Source organism: Pelodiscus sinensis, chromosome 4, assembly GCF_049634645.1.
Source record: "Pelodiscus sinensis isolate JC-2024 chromosome 4, ASM4963464v1, whole genome shotgun sequence".
Classification (NCBI taxonomy): Eukaryota; Metazoa; Chordata; order Testudines; family Trionychidae; genus Pelodiscus; species Pelodiscus sinensis.
The window spans coordinates 81,944,979-81,957,727 of record NC_134714.1 but is presented as its reverse complement, the minus strand read 5'-3'; the positions used below and the strand labels follow the sequence as shown (position 1 = coordinate 81,957,727).

Below are 12,749 nucleotides of genomic sequence, written 5' to 3'. Positions count from 1 at the left end.
TCTTGGCTTCTCCAGTCTTTCTCCAAAATATGATGGTTTTAGTGTATGGGAGCATGGGGTTGGCCTGCTGGCAAGGAAATCCCCCTTCCCTGGAAACAACCTTCGCCTCACCCCTTCCTGAGCAGCCAGCCTTTCACGGCATATTTTGGTACTTGGGCCCTGGCCTGAATGAAGACATGCAAAAATTACTGTGAACATATGAAGAAATACCCAAGGGAAATACCCAATCAACTTTTTTGAACATCAAGAAAGGTTCAGTCAAGTAACAAACAAAAGACTTGGAAGGGGGTGGAAATTCTATCCAAACAGCTTTTCCAACCTAATGCAGCCTCAATCACTCTTGCATAATTTAGGATAGAGGGAAATAATATAAAAGTCTCCCTGAGCAGTTCATCCTCCCTTTACTCTTTTCTGTGTCTGAATCACTCTGTAGGCTCACCCTAACTCCCTTTCTCCTGCTTTGTGTGCATGTCTGTCACGCAACCTCTCTTGCCTGCTTTCTTCTCTCCCTTCCTCATGCTGTCACTGTCGTTTTCTCACTCCCTTTTTGTGGCTCTCTCTCACTCCCCCTTTTCTCTCTGATTCTTTCTTGCTCCTCATGACTCACTCCCCCAACCCTCTGTGACTCTCAGTCCCTCATGCTCTTTCAGTCACTCTCTCATTCTCTATCACATTCATTGCCACAGGTCAGAACATGATGTGCTAAACATAGCGGCCTTGAGGGACAACCAGTGGCATGGGAACAGAGCTGGGGATGTTTCGTTCCAGGAAGCAGGGAAGGGAGGGGAAAATAGTAGGAGCCCTCCCATACAATGGCTAATAATGGTATTTCCTCCTGGCATGCATCTGGGCCCTGAAGCACTAAGCCCAGGCTTGCTCAGGGCCCCAGGCTGTGTTCCTCTCAGGGACACTAACCACACATCCAAGGCCTTATGATGGGCAGCATCACGGGACGCTGTCACTGCCCTTTTGGTGTCCCTTTCATTCATACGGTTGTCTGGTTGCCGTGGTTACCTTTTAATTTCATCTGGAAACCACATCATCATCCAATGCTCCTGTGGTCTGAGAACTAACTAGGACTTCACGGCAGATGCAGTGATCAGAGCTCAAGTTAGGGACTCCTCTTTCTACTGCTGCGGAGGGCACAGATCATTACACTGTGCACTGACGTCAGAGCTCATGGGTCTCACTCTTTTCCCTCTCACATGCTTTTTGTCTGCCCAGGGGTTTATTCCACAGGTGTTCTCAAGGTACCTATTATCATGGGCTAGGGTAGCCAACCCTCCAGGATTGGCCTGGAGCCTCCCATAATTGGCATCAATCTCCCAGTGACTATTGCAAGCAATCCTGGAGATTTTAATAGGTTGTTTAAAGAAAATTACATGTAGGCACATTGTGGAAAAAAAAAATCTCCCAGAATAACTTCTGTCAGAATTGGTAGCCCTACCATGGCCTGAAGGGAAGCAAAGCTCCACTTGAGGCTGTAGGGATGTGGGAGAGCCGAGCCCCATTTGGGACACCACCCTCAGGGCGTTTTCATGTTTAAAACAAGAAGAAGGTGGGTGGGATGGAATGCAGGAGGGAACCGGGCTGTAGGGGCAAGGCCTAAGGAGCTGTGGGGATCTCCTGGCATGGCAGGACAGGAAGAGCTGAAGAAGCTGGGGCCTACTAGAAGAGTCACATTTCCAATCAACATGGCCATGCTGCTCGTTTCTCACCTGCCTGCGGCAAGGAGGGGTGAGGACAGACAGATAAGGCCTCACTCTTTAACCTGACAAAATGAGGGCAAATGCTTCTGGCACAAGCAGAAAAACATTGGAGAGGGTGGAAATGAGAATTCTGGCATCCCTGCAAGTCAGACACTGAAATGAAAATAAATCAACAGGAGCGGAGAAGCCCACCACATTGACAGAAAAGGTAGCCCCCTTCTCGCTAGCCTTCATCATGATCCAGGGCAACAACCAGCCAGAGAGAGATGGGAACTCCCCCAGTCCCATGCCCTAAGCCAAGAGCAGCCTCCATACAGCAGAGCCAATGACTTCCCTAATGTGCACAAGTCACTGAAGAGTCTTCACCCTTCATCAGACAGAGGAGCTGAGCTCTGTGCAGTGGGGCCTACAGCAGCAGAGGGGAGAGGAGCTATTAAGACCAAACAAAGCCTAATGGACCTTTGAGAGTAAGAGGTAGGGTGGGGAATAAAATATAATTTAAAGAACCATCACCTGAAATTTAATCACACTCAGGGGATGTCATAAGATTTAATACAAAACATTACACAGCTGCTTTGCTACATGAGATTAACTTCATGTAACAGTATGAATAAAAAAATATTCCCTCTCCAACTTTCTGAAACAGTCCAGGCCCAGGCAGGGAGAGTAATGGGCACAGAATATGGAATGAGGTAGGAAGATGAGCTGGAGATGTTTTCAAGCTCCATACGAGTCACCCGTTCGGAGCTGGGCTCTGACACAAATCTCTGTAGGCATTTTCCAATTACTATTAATTTCCAATTAATCAGTCTTTCGCTAAGGTGATCAGTGCTAGATTTCTCCATGCACACAGACAGAGACACGGAATAAATGTTAAAGCTAATGTGGTCTGGCTATTCCAGGCATCTCTGAAAGCAACAGGCTGCGATTGCATTTCCTAGGTTTTGCTGATGTTGCACTAAGAACCGGGGTAACAGAAAAAGCCTCGGTGTATGTCTGTGAGGAGTGACCCACTTTTGCAATTGCAATTTGGAATCCCTCCCAGCTGCACACAATGTTTTCACAACATGCAAAGAGAGCATTTCAGGACTCCAGGGAGGCAAATTACGAGAGGGGTGTGAAAAAATGCCAAAAGAGCAAAACAGCTGACTCTCCAGCTCTTTGAATTCTGGAGCCCACAATAAGCTGCTATAAAAGTTTACAACAGTCTTTGTAGTGAAACCAGCTCCAGAAGATATTTGGAGAAGCTGTGCGCTCCACAGACACTGGTGGATTCCATCTCTCAACCTATTAAAGTCACCAACTACTTAGATCCAAATTGATTTGGAAATACCGTATTAATCTGCAGCCCTGACAGTTAATCTGCCTGGTAATGCCCTCCACCCTGCCCTGAGTATGAGTGGTGGTGTCTTACAATGCCAAGATACAACTCAAATACACACCCCAATGGGGCTGTTAAGTAATCAAGATGCCCTCGTTTCTAACAGAAGTGATCAGAAATGCCTGACTACTTTCTGCTATCAATTCTAACTGTGATCTCGTTAGCTCCTGTAAACTAGAGTCTAGGCCTGCCTACTTCTTGGTTGGGAAGGAGACCTCCAGGGAAAAGCTAGACCACAGCAGGAAGTGGTACAGGTGACAAAGCAGTTTCCCTCTTTCTTTTTAAAGCAGTAAAGAACCCACTGCTTCAGAGCATGCTTAGTGGTGTTTTCTAGCTGGAGGCACCATCTTCTGAATGAGATGTAAAACCACTCAAAGACATTAAAGATCCCATGCAGGCTGTGCAAGTGAAGGGGTGTTAACTTCACTAACTAGTAATCCTACTTCTAAATATGATAATAGACATTCTTCTAACTTCCGGTCATGTTCTTTCAAGGAGATGTTATTTTCTTCATTTCCTGCTAAGCTGTCATTAAGTATCGCTTTTCCATGCTTACCATGATCCACCTCAGAAGTGACTGCCTTCTAGTAATTAGTGAACTACTTTAAATACATTTGAGAGACAGAGGCCCAAACGGGATCCAAATCCAAACTTTTTCCGTATTCAAAAGACTGTTTAAATCTAGAGTTTTAGTTTGGTCCTCTCTCTGCTTTGTTAATGAAGTTCACAAACTCATTGTAGATGAAAGACACCTAAATACACATATAAGTTATTTTCATTCCTCTTTGGCTCTAATAAGCAATGATTTGCAGGGTTTTGGGTTTTTTTTAGTGTACAGTAAAACTCCAATAGTCCAGCATCCAATTGTACGGCATTCCTGATAGTCCGGCATCAAAATGGCAAGAGCCTAGTGAGTGAGCTTTGGCAAAAAATGAGTCACAAGGCAGCAGTGGCAGCAGGTGAACCGAGCAAAATCAGATGGGACCGAATCAGTCTGCCACTGGCATTGTGACACGCTGGACAGTGCTTGTGCTACAATAAAAAGGGTTAAAAACACATTATATACAGTATATACTGTATATATATAACCATCTTATAGTACCTCCTAATAGTCCAGCTTATTTGATAATCCAGCACCATCTAGGTCCCAAAGGTTCCGGATTATTGGAAGTCTACTGTAATTTGAAAATCTCCACCTCTGCTTCCCTTCTCTTATTTTCAGGCCATCTGTTAAGTTCACCACATGAAAAAAAATGTCACCCACAAAGCTAATACTACATAGGACAGGGATAAACAATAAGTAGCCTGTGGTTCAGATGTGGTTTGCCTGCTTTATTTACCTGAGAGTCCACAGGGGACTGAGCAAAGGGGATAATTGTCCCAAAGCTCAGTGATTCAAAAGGACAGTAGCTGTGGTTGCTGGAGCCTCAGGCCCTTTAAATTGCAGTTAGAGCACTATGCAGTGCTCTCCTGATGGCTGAGGACTGGCAGAGGGGAGGGGTAGGGCTGTGGTGTGGCATGTTCCGAGTGGTGCCGAGGACTGGCTGCCCCAACCTTTTGAGGCCTTACCTCTTCCAGGAGTGCTGAGTCAGGCTCCGCCATCTTGCCTAGGGGCCTGGCAAGTCTGACATAAGAACATAGGAACAGACACACTGGCTCAGACCATTGATCCATCTATCCCAGTATCTTGTTTTCAGATAGTGGCTGGTGTCATCTGGACCCAACAGGACAATTTATCAAGTGATCTATCCCCTTTTGTTCAGTTCTAGCTTCTGGCAGTCAGAGGTTTAGGAACACTCAGAGCATGGAGCCACATCCCTGATCATTGTGGCTAATAGTCATTGATGGACTTATGCTCCATCAACTCATCTAGTTCTTTTTTGAACCCAGTTATACTTTTAGCCTTCCTAAAGCAATGAGTTCCACACGTTGACCGTGTGTTCTGTGAAGAAATACTTCCTTACATTCATTTTAAATCTACTGTATATTAATGTCATTGTGTGCTCCCTTGCACTTCTGTTATGTGACAGGATAAATTCACTCTCTCCATACCATTTGTGATTTTACAGATCTCTATCATGTCCTCCCTTGACTATCTCTTTTTAAGATGAAGAGTTGCACTCTTAAATCTCTCCTTATATGGATGCTTTTCCATTCCTCCTAATAATTTTGTTGCCCCTCTCTCTATTTTTTCAATGGTAATATATCTTTTTCAAGAAGGGATGACCAAAACTGCACACAGTATTCAAGGGATAGGTGCAGCATATATTTATATAGTAATATGATGATCATTTTCTGTTTTATTTTCTCATCCTTTCCTATTGATTTTTAACATTGTTAGCTTTTTGACTGCTGCTGGACATTGTGTGGATATTTTCAGTGAACAATTCACTATGACCTATAGCTCTGTTTGTTAAGTGTAACTGCTAATTTAGGCACCATCATTTTGTAAGTATAGTTGGGCTTATGGTTTCCAATGTGCATTACTTTGCATTTATCAGAACAGAATTTCAACTGCCATTTTCTTGCTTGGTCACTCAGTTTTGTGAGATCCCTTTGTATCTCTTTTCTGTTAGCTTTGGACTGATATAATATGCTTGAATAGTGTTCTTTAAACAGCTGGCATCAGCTAGCTTTCACTTCCCGCTCTCAGTAACAGACACTAGGCTATGTCTACACTATCTATTTTTAAAAATCTCCTATGGCTGCACTAATACCAACATAGTAATAATAGTAGAAGCATTTAGAAAGACAAGGCTCAGACATATTAACCATTGCACCATTTACTTTAGTCTCACTTGAAACCAGGATAAATGACACCAATGCAAAGTATTTCTATACTAGAGATATGCATGGGTGCAGCTCCACCTGAGGCTAAACTCTCAGAGTAGACAAGAAGCATAGAACAGCTGCAGGAAAAGGCAGGAGGATCTGTATGTCTATAAATATAGGTCCTCCTCCTTCAGCATGCATATTCACCTACACCAGTTTCCACTCATGTCACCAAGAAAGGTAACAATAAAGGGCTATTATGGGGAGGAAGGGAAGAAAGAAGAGCCCATAGGCAGGACTTGCCATCTTCCACATTTGGCTTCAAGACAAATTCAGCACACCATAAAGTTACGTTACTGCTTGATGACAGCCTCTCACCCTGGTGTGATACTGCAGTAGCACGATGTTCTTCTAGCCCTACCGGTTCCACATGTCTGTTGGCATCCTGAAAGTGAGCCCAACTGGGGCTATGTCTATCCTACACTGATCTATCGGAAAAAGGTACACAAATTGCGCTCCACAATTTGCGTACCTTTTTCCGACATTTTTTTTCAGAACAGACTTTTCTTGGCCAAATTTTGGAAAAGCCTCTTCTTTCAGAAGAGCCTCTTCTTTCAGAAGAGCCCTTCTTCCTCATGGGAGGAGGAAGACAGGGCTTCCAAAAGAGTGCATCTGCTCTTCAAAAAAAGAAGTGGAAGAGCAGACGTGTTCCCTGGATGCGGCGGAGTTTTTCTGGGATACCTCTGGTATCAAGGAAAACCCCTGCAGGGTAGACATATCCTGACAGGAAATCATGCCCCACCTGTGAAACTGATGAGAAAGGGAAGCCTTCTCCGTGTCTGCCTCATCTCCCACAAGGCACCAGGAAATCCTGGTTCATTCAGAGCACTGTGACCAACAAAGCAAGCTCTTACATGGCTACACTGGCACCTCCATCCAAAGCATATTACTCATGCGGACCTGTTTGTGTCCCTCTCTTCAAAGCATGGATGAGTTGCTAGTGGAGGCGGGCCTGCAGCCAGCTCTTATTTGAAGTGAGAGCTGCATCAGGCAAGGGGATATTCCTGTTGCTCTGAGCCCCAGAAGCTGTCAAAGCAATCATGGATTTGCATTCTGGGGAAGCAATTAGGGACTCCCCATGGCTCCTCAGCTTGCCTCCCTTTTGTAGGGCGGCCGAGCAAAGCTAGCGCAGCACTGTACACGCAGGCAATGTCTGCTTCCCCTGAAGCCAATATGGATTATTAAGAGAGGTAACTGGGGCAGATGAAATATCCCCCATTAGAACACATACACTGCAGTAAATTTTGCCCTTGTCCGTCGCCTGGGGCAGTTTCCAGCAGACAAACAAAAGTCTCTGTCTTTATTGATTTTTGTAATCATAATTTGCTCCGTCCTTTACCTCTAGATCCAGTTATCTGAGCTTTACTTTGCAGTGCAAGCACAGTCACCTTTTCAGTTCCTCATCGATGCTAGGTGTCCCATACATCCCATGCAAGGGTTAATATCACTCAAGCCTTGTTCTGGGGACTTACTGGGGATGGAGTAGTTCTGTGGTTCTCAAACTTTTGTACTGGTGACCTATATATTTATATATAAATTTATTTATTTAATTAATTTAACACTATTATAAATACTGGATGCAAATCAGAGCCTGTGGGGTAGAGGCCGACAGCTCATGACACACCCCACCCCCATGTAATAACCTCACAATCTCCCTGATGGATCACAATCCCAGTCTGAGAATTCCTGGAGTAGCTGAAAAGTCAGTTAGCAGCCAATGTTGTTACTCTGCTATCTAGAGTGGCCCCCTCTGAGAAAAGCTGGTTCTGAAATAATTAGGAGCTTCCCTAGACAGTCTTGAAAGAACAGCTCAGAATGACAGGTGAGATTACTTTACTGCTTGCTTTGTAAAATAGAGGCCCAAGCGTGCAATGAACTCTGTGGAGGTGGATCTCTGCACTCATGTTGAGTCCATCGCAGGATAAAACAGGATGGTTGTGCCTGGGTCTATGTACGTTTTGTTTTTTGGGGTGGGGAGGTAGAACCCAAATCCTCAACAGTTCCTGGTCATACAGTCAGCCACAGCCCTTACCTTTTACTCTGGCAGCCTCCCTCCCCTTCCACCTGAGTGAACTGGTGCTAACCAAGGGAATTCAATTAGAATTCTTCTTTGTATATCAAACAAACCCCACCTGGCCCAAACTGAACACTACGATGTGAAAACAAATGGATTAAAACCAGGTCCAATCTGCTCAGTCATTGTCCTTTGCACATTCTCTCTCAGCCCAGCCCTGATTACAGCTGGAGAAACGCCAGCATCCAAATCCGGCCTGCAAGCACTGGGAAGAGTGTGGCTCACCCTGTAAAAGTGATCAATCACCAGTCACCATGGGGAGCTTCTGTGTGCCCCTGGGGAGAGCATCTCTGGAATTTGTCACGCGCCACTGAGAAGGAGCTGCTATGTGCTCCTGGCAGGGCATGGCTGGGTCATCCCAATGTCCCCGTGGAGGATATTACTTTATTGTTAAACATTTCCCTTATAACAAACCAAACACATTTGTGCTGCTGGCATACAGGACACATGCAAAGATACTAATCACCGGAAATGAGCAGGGACCAAGGTATTTACACAACACCGACAGGGATTCTCATCACAAAAATGTTGGTGGCCTCAGAGAGCGGCCACCAACTCTTGCTCTTACTTTGACAAATGTTCCTAAAATACTTACTCAACTTTTAGAAAACACAAACGAATATTAGGGATGTAAAATCCATGTAACAGGTTAAATGGCAGGCAGGAGGCTGCTCCAGCCCAGCAAGGCTGGGGCAACCCCCTCACCTGCCATGACTGGGCCAGAGAGGCCCCTTTGCTACAGACAGGGGCTACTCCAGCCCAGCTGAAGCAGCCTCTGTGTGGGGAGCACCCAGGACAGAAGCTCCACAACCTGGGGCCTCCTCTCCAGCCCTCAACGCCACACAGAGCACCCTCCATGGAGCTACAGTGGCGATTTAAAGGGGCCCAGGGCTCTGGCCACTGCTGCTGTGAGCCAATTGCCCCCTTTGCTGCCTCCTGCTGGTAGGCCTGCAAACATGGTCCTTCCAAATGCAGCCCATACTGAGAGGCTGCCCCACCATGATCCTTCACAGAGCAGTGGTGCTGAGCACAGCCCCTCTACCAGCAGTGCCCCCTAAGTTGATTTCACTAACACACTCCCTCTTGGAGTGTGTAGGGTGCTTTCTGAGTGGCAAGAGTTTCTCAGCCAGTAACAGAATTAGCAGCAAGCAACTGGGGCAGTGACCACATTCTTCCTGTGAGAGTACTGCAGTCAGCGATTGTTGTTACATGCTCCTGGTTGTTATCACTGGATTATTCATTCATACTTCTCATGTGGGTTTTGCTATGCTAGAAAAAACTTCAGAAGCTACAAAGGAAACACTTACAGGGGCTGCCTGAGAGGGCTGCTGAGAAAGCTAGCCCCGAAACTCACAGGCAGCTGCTCCACAACTGCCAAATGTAAGTTGGGACACATGCTGCCTGAGTAGCTGAGGTGAGCCATTCTGTGTCCCTCCACACAAAACAACCACAGCTCGATGCCACTGAAGCTAGCCATTCCACATATCCCACATGCAGCGGCGGATTTAGAGCAGTGCGAGCGGGACAGCTGCCCCGGGCCCCACGCTTCCCGAGGCCCTGCGCATGCGCCGTGTCAAAGGAGGGGCCCCACGAAATTTTGCTGTCCGGGGCCCCGCAGCACTCTCATCCACCCCTGCCCACATGAGCTCTACACTCCTGTTGTAAACCACTTTACATGCCTCAATTGCCCAGAGAAAGATGCTCCATCTGCCCCAAACAAGGTAGCCAACAGACTTCATCAGCCCCTGGGCAAGGTGAGGATGTGCGTGGCTCCAGGCCCCTGGAAGGGGTAGGGCCTTGGGCAGAAGCGGTAAGGCTAGCATCTCCCAGCCAGCCCTTCAGCAGTGCCTAGCACATGCTCCTGGGGTAATGTTCCCTCTAACCTTTTTAATCCATGGCAAGATTTTTTTTCTTTTGTGTGGGGAATATATTTTTTATTGGCACCAAGGCATGTGCAGATGTGCACCACTACTAGAAACAAAAAACCTAGCTGCGGGTGCTCTGCTAATCGGCTGGGTGGCATTTGACTCTCTCTTGAGCTGTTACACAAGCACACAGGGAACACTGGTCCCAGGGCTCCAGTGGTGATTTAAAGGACCTGGGTTAGGGGTAAAGCAGTGGCCCCTTCAAATCACCAGCCCTTGGGGCAGCTGGCCATTTATCCCCCTCCCGCATCTGCAGGCCTACCCCCAAAATACCTGACAAATTTTGTTGTCAGTTGAAATAGGCCAGATTTCAGTCAACATAAAAGGAGGAGTGAATTGTGAGAAAGTTGTGTTGCCAGGAGTTAGGCTCAGTTCCAGTGGTAGAACCTCCTTCACAATGTGGGAGAGCTAAGACTTGTCCCTGCAGCAGCAACTGTCTCCCTACAAACATAATGCAGCTTCTTAATGCGTGTGTGTGACTGTCTCACTGACAGACTTATATGAACAGAGTGAGATTTCTGTCAAACTCACTGTGCTTTTCTGAAGAATCTAAAAAAAATAAAACCCATGGAAAAGGCTTGGGAAAGCATTGTTTTAGATGTAATCCCAGGAAATTCAGTGGTGTTACATGAGGAATAGATATGGCTCTTGCTGTACTAACTATGAGATTCTAGCATTCTAGAGATATTTAGTGCTGCTCATTTGCATACTGTTACCCATAATGCTCCTCCAACTCATCAATTTTTTAGCAGCACCAACATCGAAGCAGTGGGAACAAAGGTTTTGTCTTCATTAATTACTACGAACACAGGGCAGAAATTCCCTTCTCCTCACAAGAGGAGAAAGGGAAGAGGGAGAACTAAAGGAAGCAATGAATCCTTACTCGCTGGAGAGGAAAAAGAGGCTCTTGGCCCTGAAAGTTTGCAGTCTCCCTGCGGCTGCCCAGCTCATTCCTGTAACATGTGGCAAAGCGTGTAAACTTCACCTCTAGCCCAGAGGTCACCATGCCACCTGCAGACCCAGGAGAACATGCAGCCTTGCACAAACACACATGGATATAATTAGGGATGTAAGGGAGCTGGGATTTGAAGCGGAACCCCCTCAGGCCCATTGCATTAATCCTTCCAGCTGAGCAAGAGGAAAAGCCCAAACTCCCAGGGCTCTGATTGCTGTAGCCTATAGCTCACAGTGGGATGGAAAGAGCAGATCAGTGATTTATTGCTTCCTTGCAGCTAACTTCATGAGGATTTGGGGGCTGGAGAAGCCCAAAGGGGCAGATTTTAAATCCCCTTCTCATCTACTGCCAATGTACACCATGAGGACACTCTCTCATGTTAAGACTCAGAAGGATGCTGACTCCTCTCTATGGGTGGAGCTCCCCATAAACATCTGCAATACTAACTCCTCCTCCTTCTTCAGACCTTTCCTTAAAAAGCTCCTTTGCTGTGAGGTCTACAAAACACATAATGGCCCAGGCTACTGGTCTGCCTAGAACACCACCTATCCTATTGGCCACTATAATGTCTTTTGTTTCCTTCCATACCACCAACCTGTCTGTATCCATCTGTTGTCCCTTGTTTTAACAAGGATTGTACATTTTCTGGGGCAGGATTTGTCTTTTTTGCCCTTGGTTTCCACAGTGCAACTGGATCTTGGACCATGACTGAGGTTCCTAGAATATATGATACTACAAATAAGAAAAACCCATTGGAACATTAGTTTTATAAATGGGACCATGGGACCTTTGGGATCAGTATATTGTGGCAAAGTAGGGGAGGAGAGAGGCCAGTCCTAACTGTCAGGCAGAGTGGCAGACAATGCTGCTATGCCCTTTTATTCCTTGTATTACTATAACACCCATCAGCCTCAGTCACAGACCAGAATCCCATTGTGCTAGGCACTGTACAAATGGGTAACAAAGACAGTCTATGCTCCTCGAGAGCTTACATTCAAAGAATGAGCAATTGCCATATGGAGCTAGAGCTCACAGCATCCCGTATGGTTGTGTCAAGGGCACCAGAAGGTATATTGGCTCTGAACATATCAAGCTTAACATAAGAGGTGGCCCTAAAAGCCCAGAAATGTGTCTAGAGCACAATCTAATTTTACTGCTACAGGCAGGGTGGATGAGAGTGCCGCGGGGCCCCGGGCAGCAAAAGTTCGCAGGGCCTCCCCCTTTGACACAGCGCATGCGCCGTGGTGCCAAAACACATGCGCGGGGCCTTGGGAAGCGCAGGGCCCGGGGCAGCCGCCCCGCTCGCCCTGCCCTAAATCCGCCGCTGGCTACAGGGGGATTGTTTTTAACAGAATATGCATGTATTAGGTAAATGTTATTCACTATGCTATTTGAACAAGTTGTGAACGTGCCCCTATCACAAAGAATAAAATGAAATGACTGGTTAAGATGTATTATAGGGTAAACCACAAAAGTAGTAATAGGGCATTTGCAATAGCAAGAGATGCTAGGGTACTACAAAGACTAAGGTTGCCAGGTGTCCGGTTTTGAACCGGATAGTCTGGTATTTGAGCTTTCTGTTCAGGAAACAAAATTAGAAAATAGAAATGTCCAGTATTTTCTAAAAAAGATGTAATGTAGATTGTGATGTGATGTCAAGTGTGTCTGGTATTTTTGTTGAAACCATCTGGCAACCCGAACAAAGACTAACTGATAGTCATAATTTACAGCATTCTTCTGAGTTGGCAGCTTGGACTGTATCTGGGCCTAACGAAACCTAGGTGTCTAGACAACTGACCACAAGTTTAACATTTTCTGTTGATTGGACAATGCAGTTATGCAACTACCACAGAGTGTAGAAAGAAATAAACAA

The 12,749-nt window shown here is 46.0% G+C and overlaps 1 protein-coding gene across 2 annotated transcripts in view; it reads left to right on the top strand.

Annotated features, from left to right (window-relative positions):
- Positions 1-7,477: 7,477 nt before the first annotated feature.
- The window catches only part of LOC142829163 (uncharacterized), a 45,849-nt gene continuing 40,577 nt past the window's right edge, over positions 7,478-12,749 (top strand). Inside the window, exon 1 of one of the 2 annotated variants that reach the window (XM_075927533.1) lies at positions 7,478-7,744. In XM_075927533.1, the coding sequence (XP_075783648.1) occupies positions 7,738-7,744 (7 nt within the window). In that variant the 5' untranslated portion in view covers positions 7,478-7,737. The remainder of the gene's footprint in view (positions 7,745-12,749) is intronic. The other variant, XR_012903533.1, reaches the window with a different exon arrangement.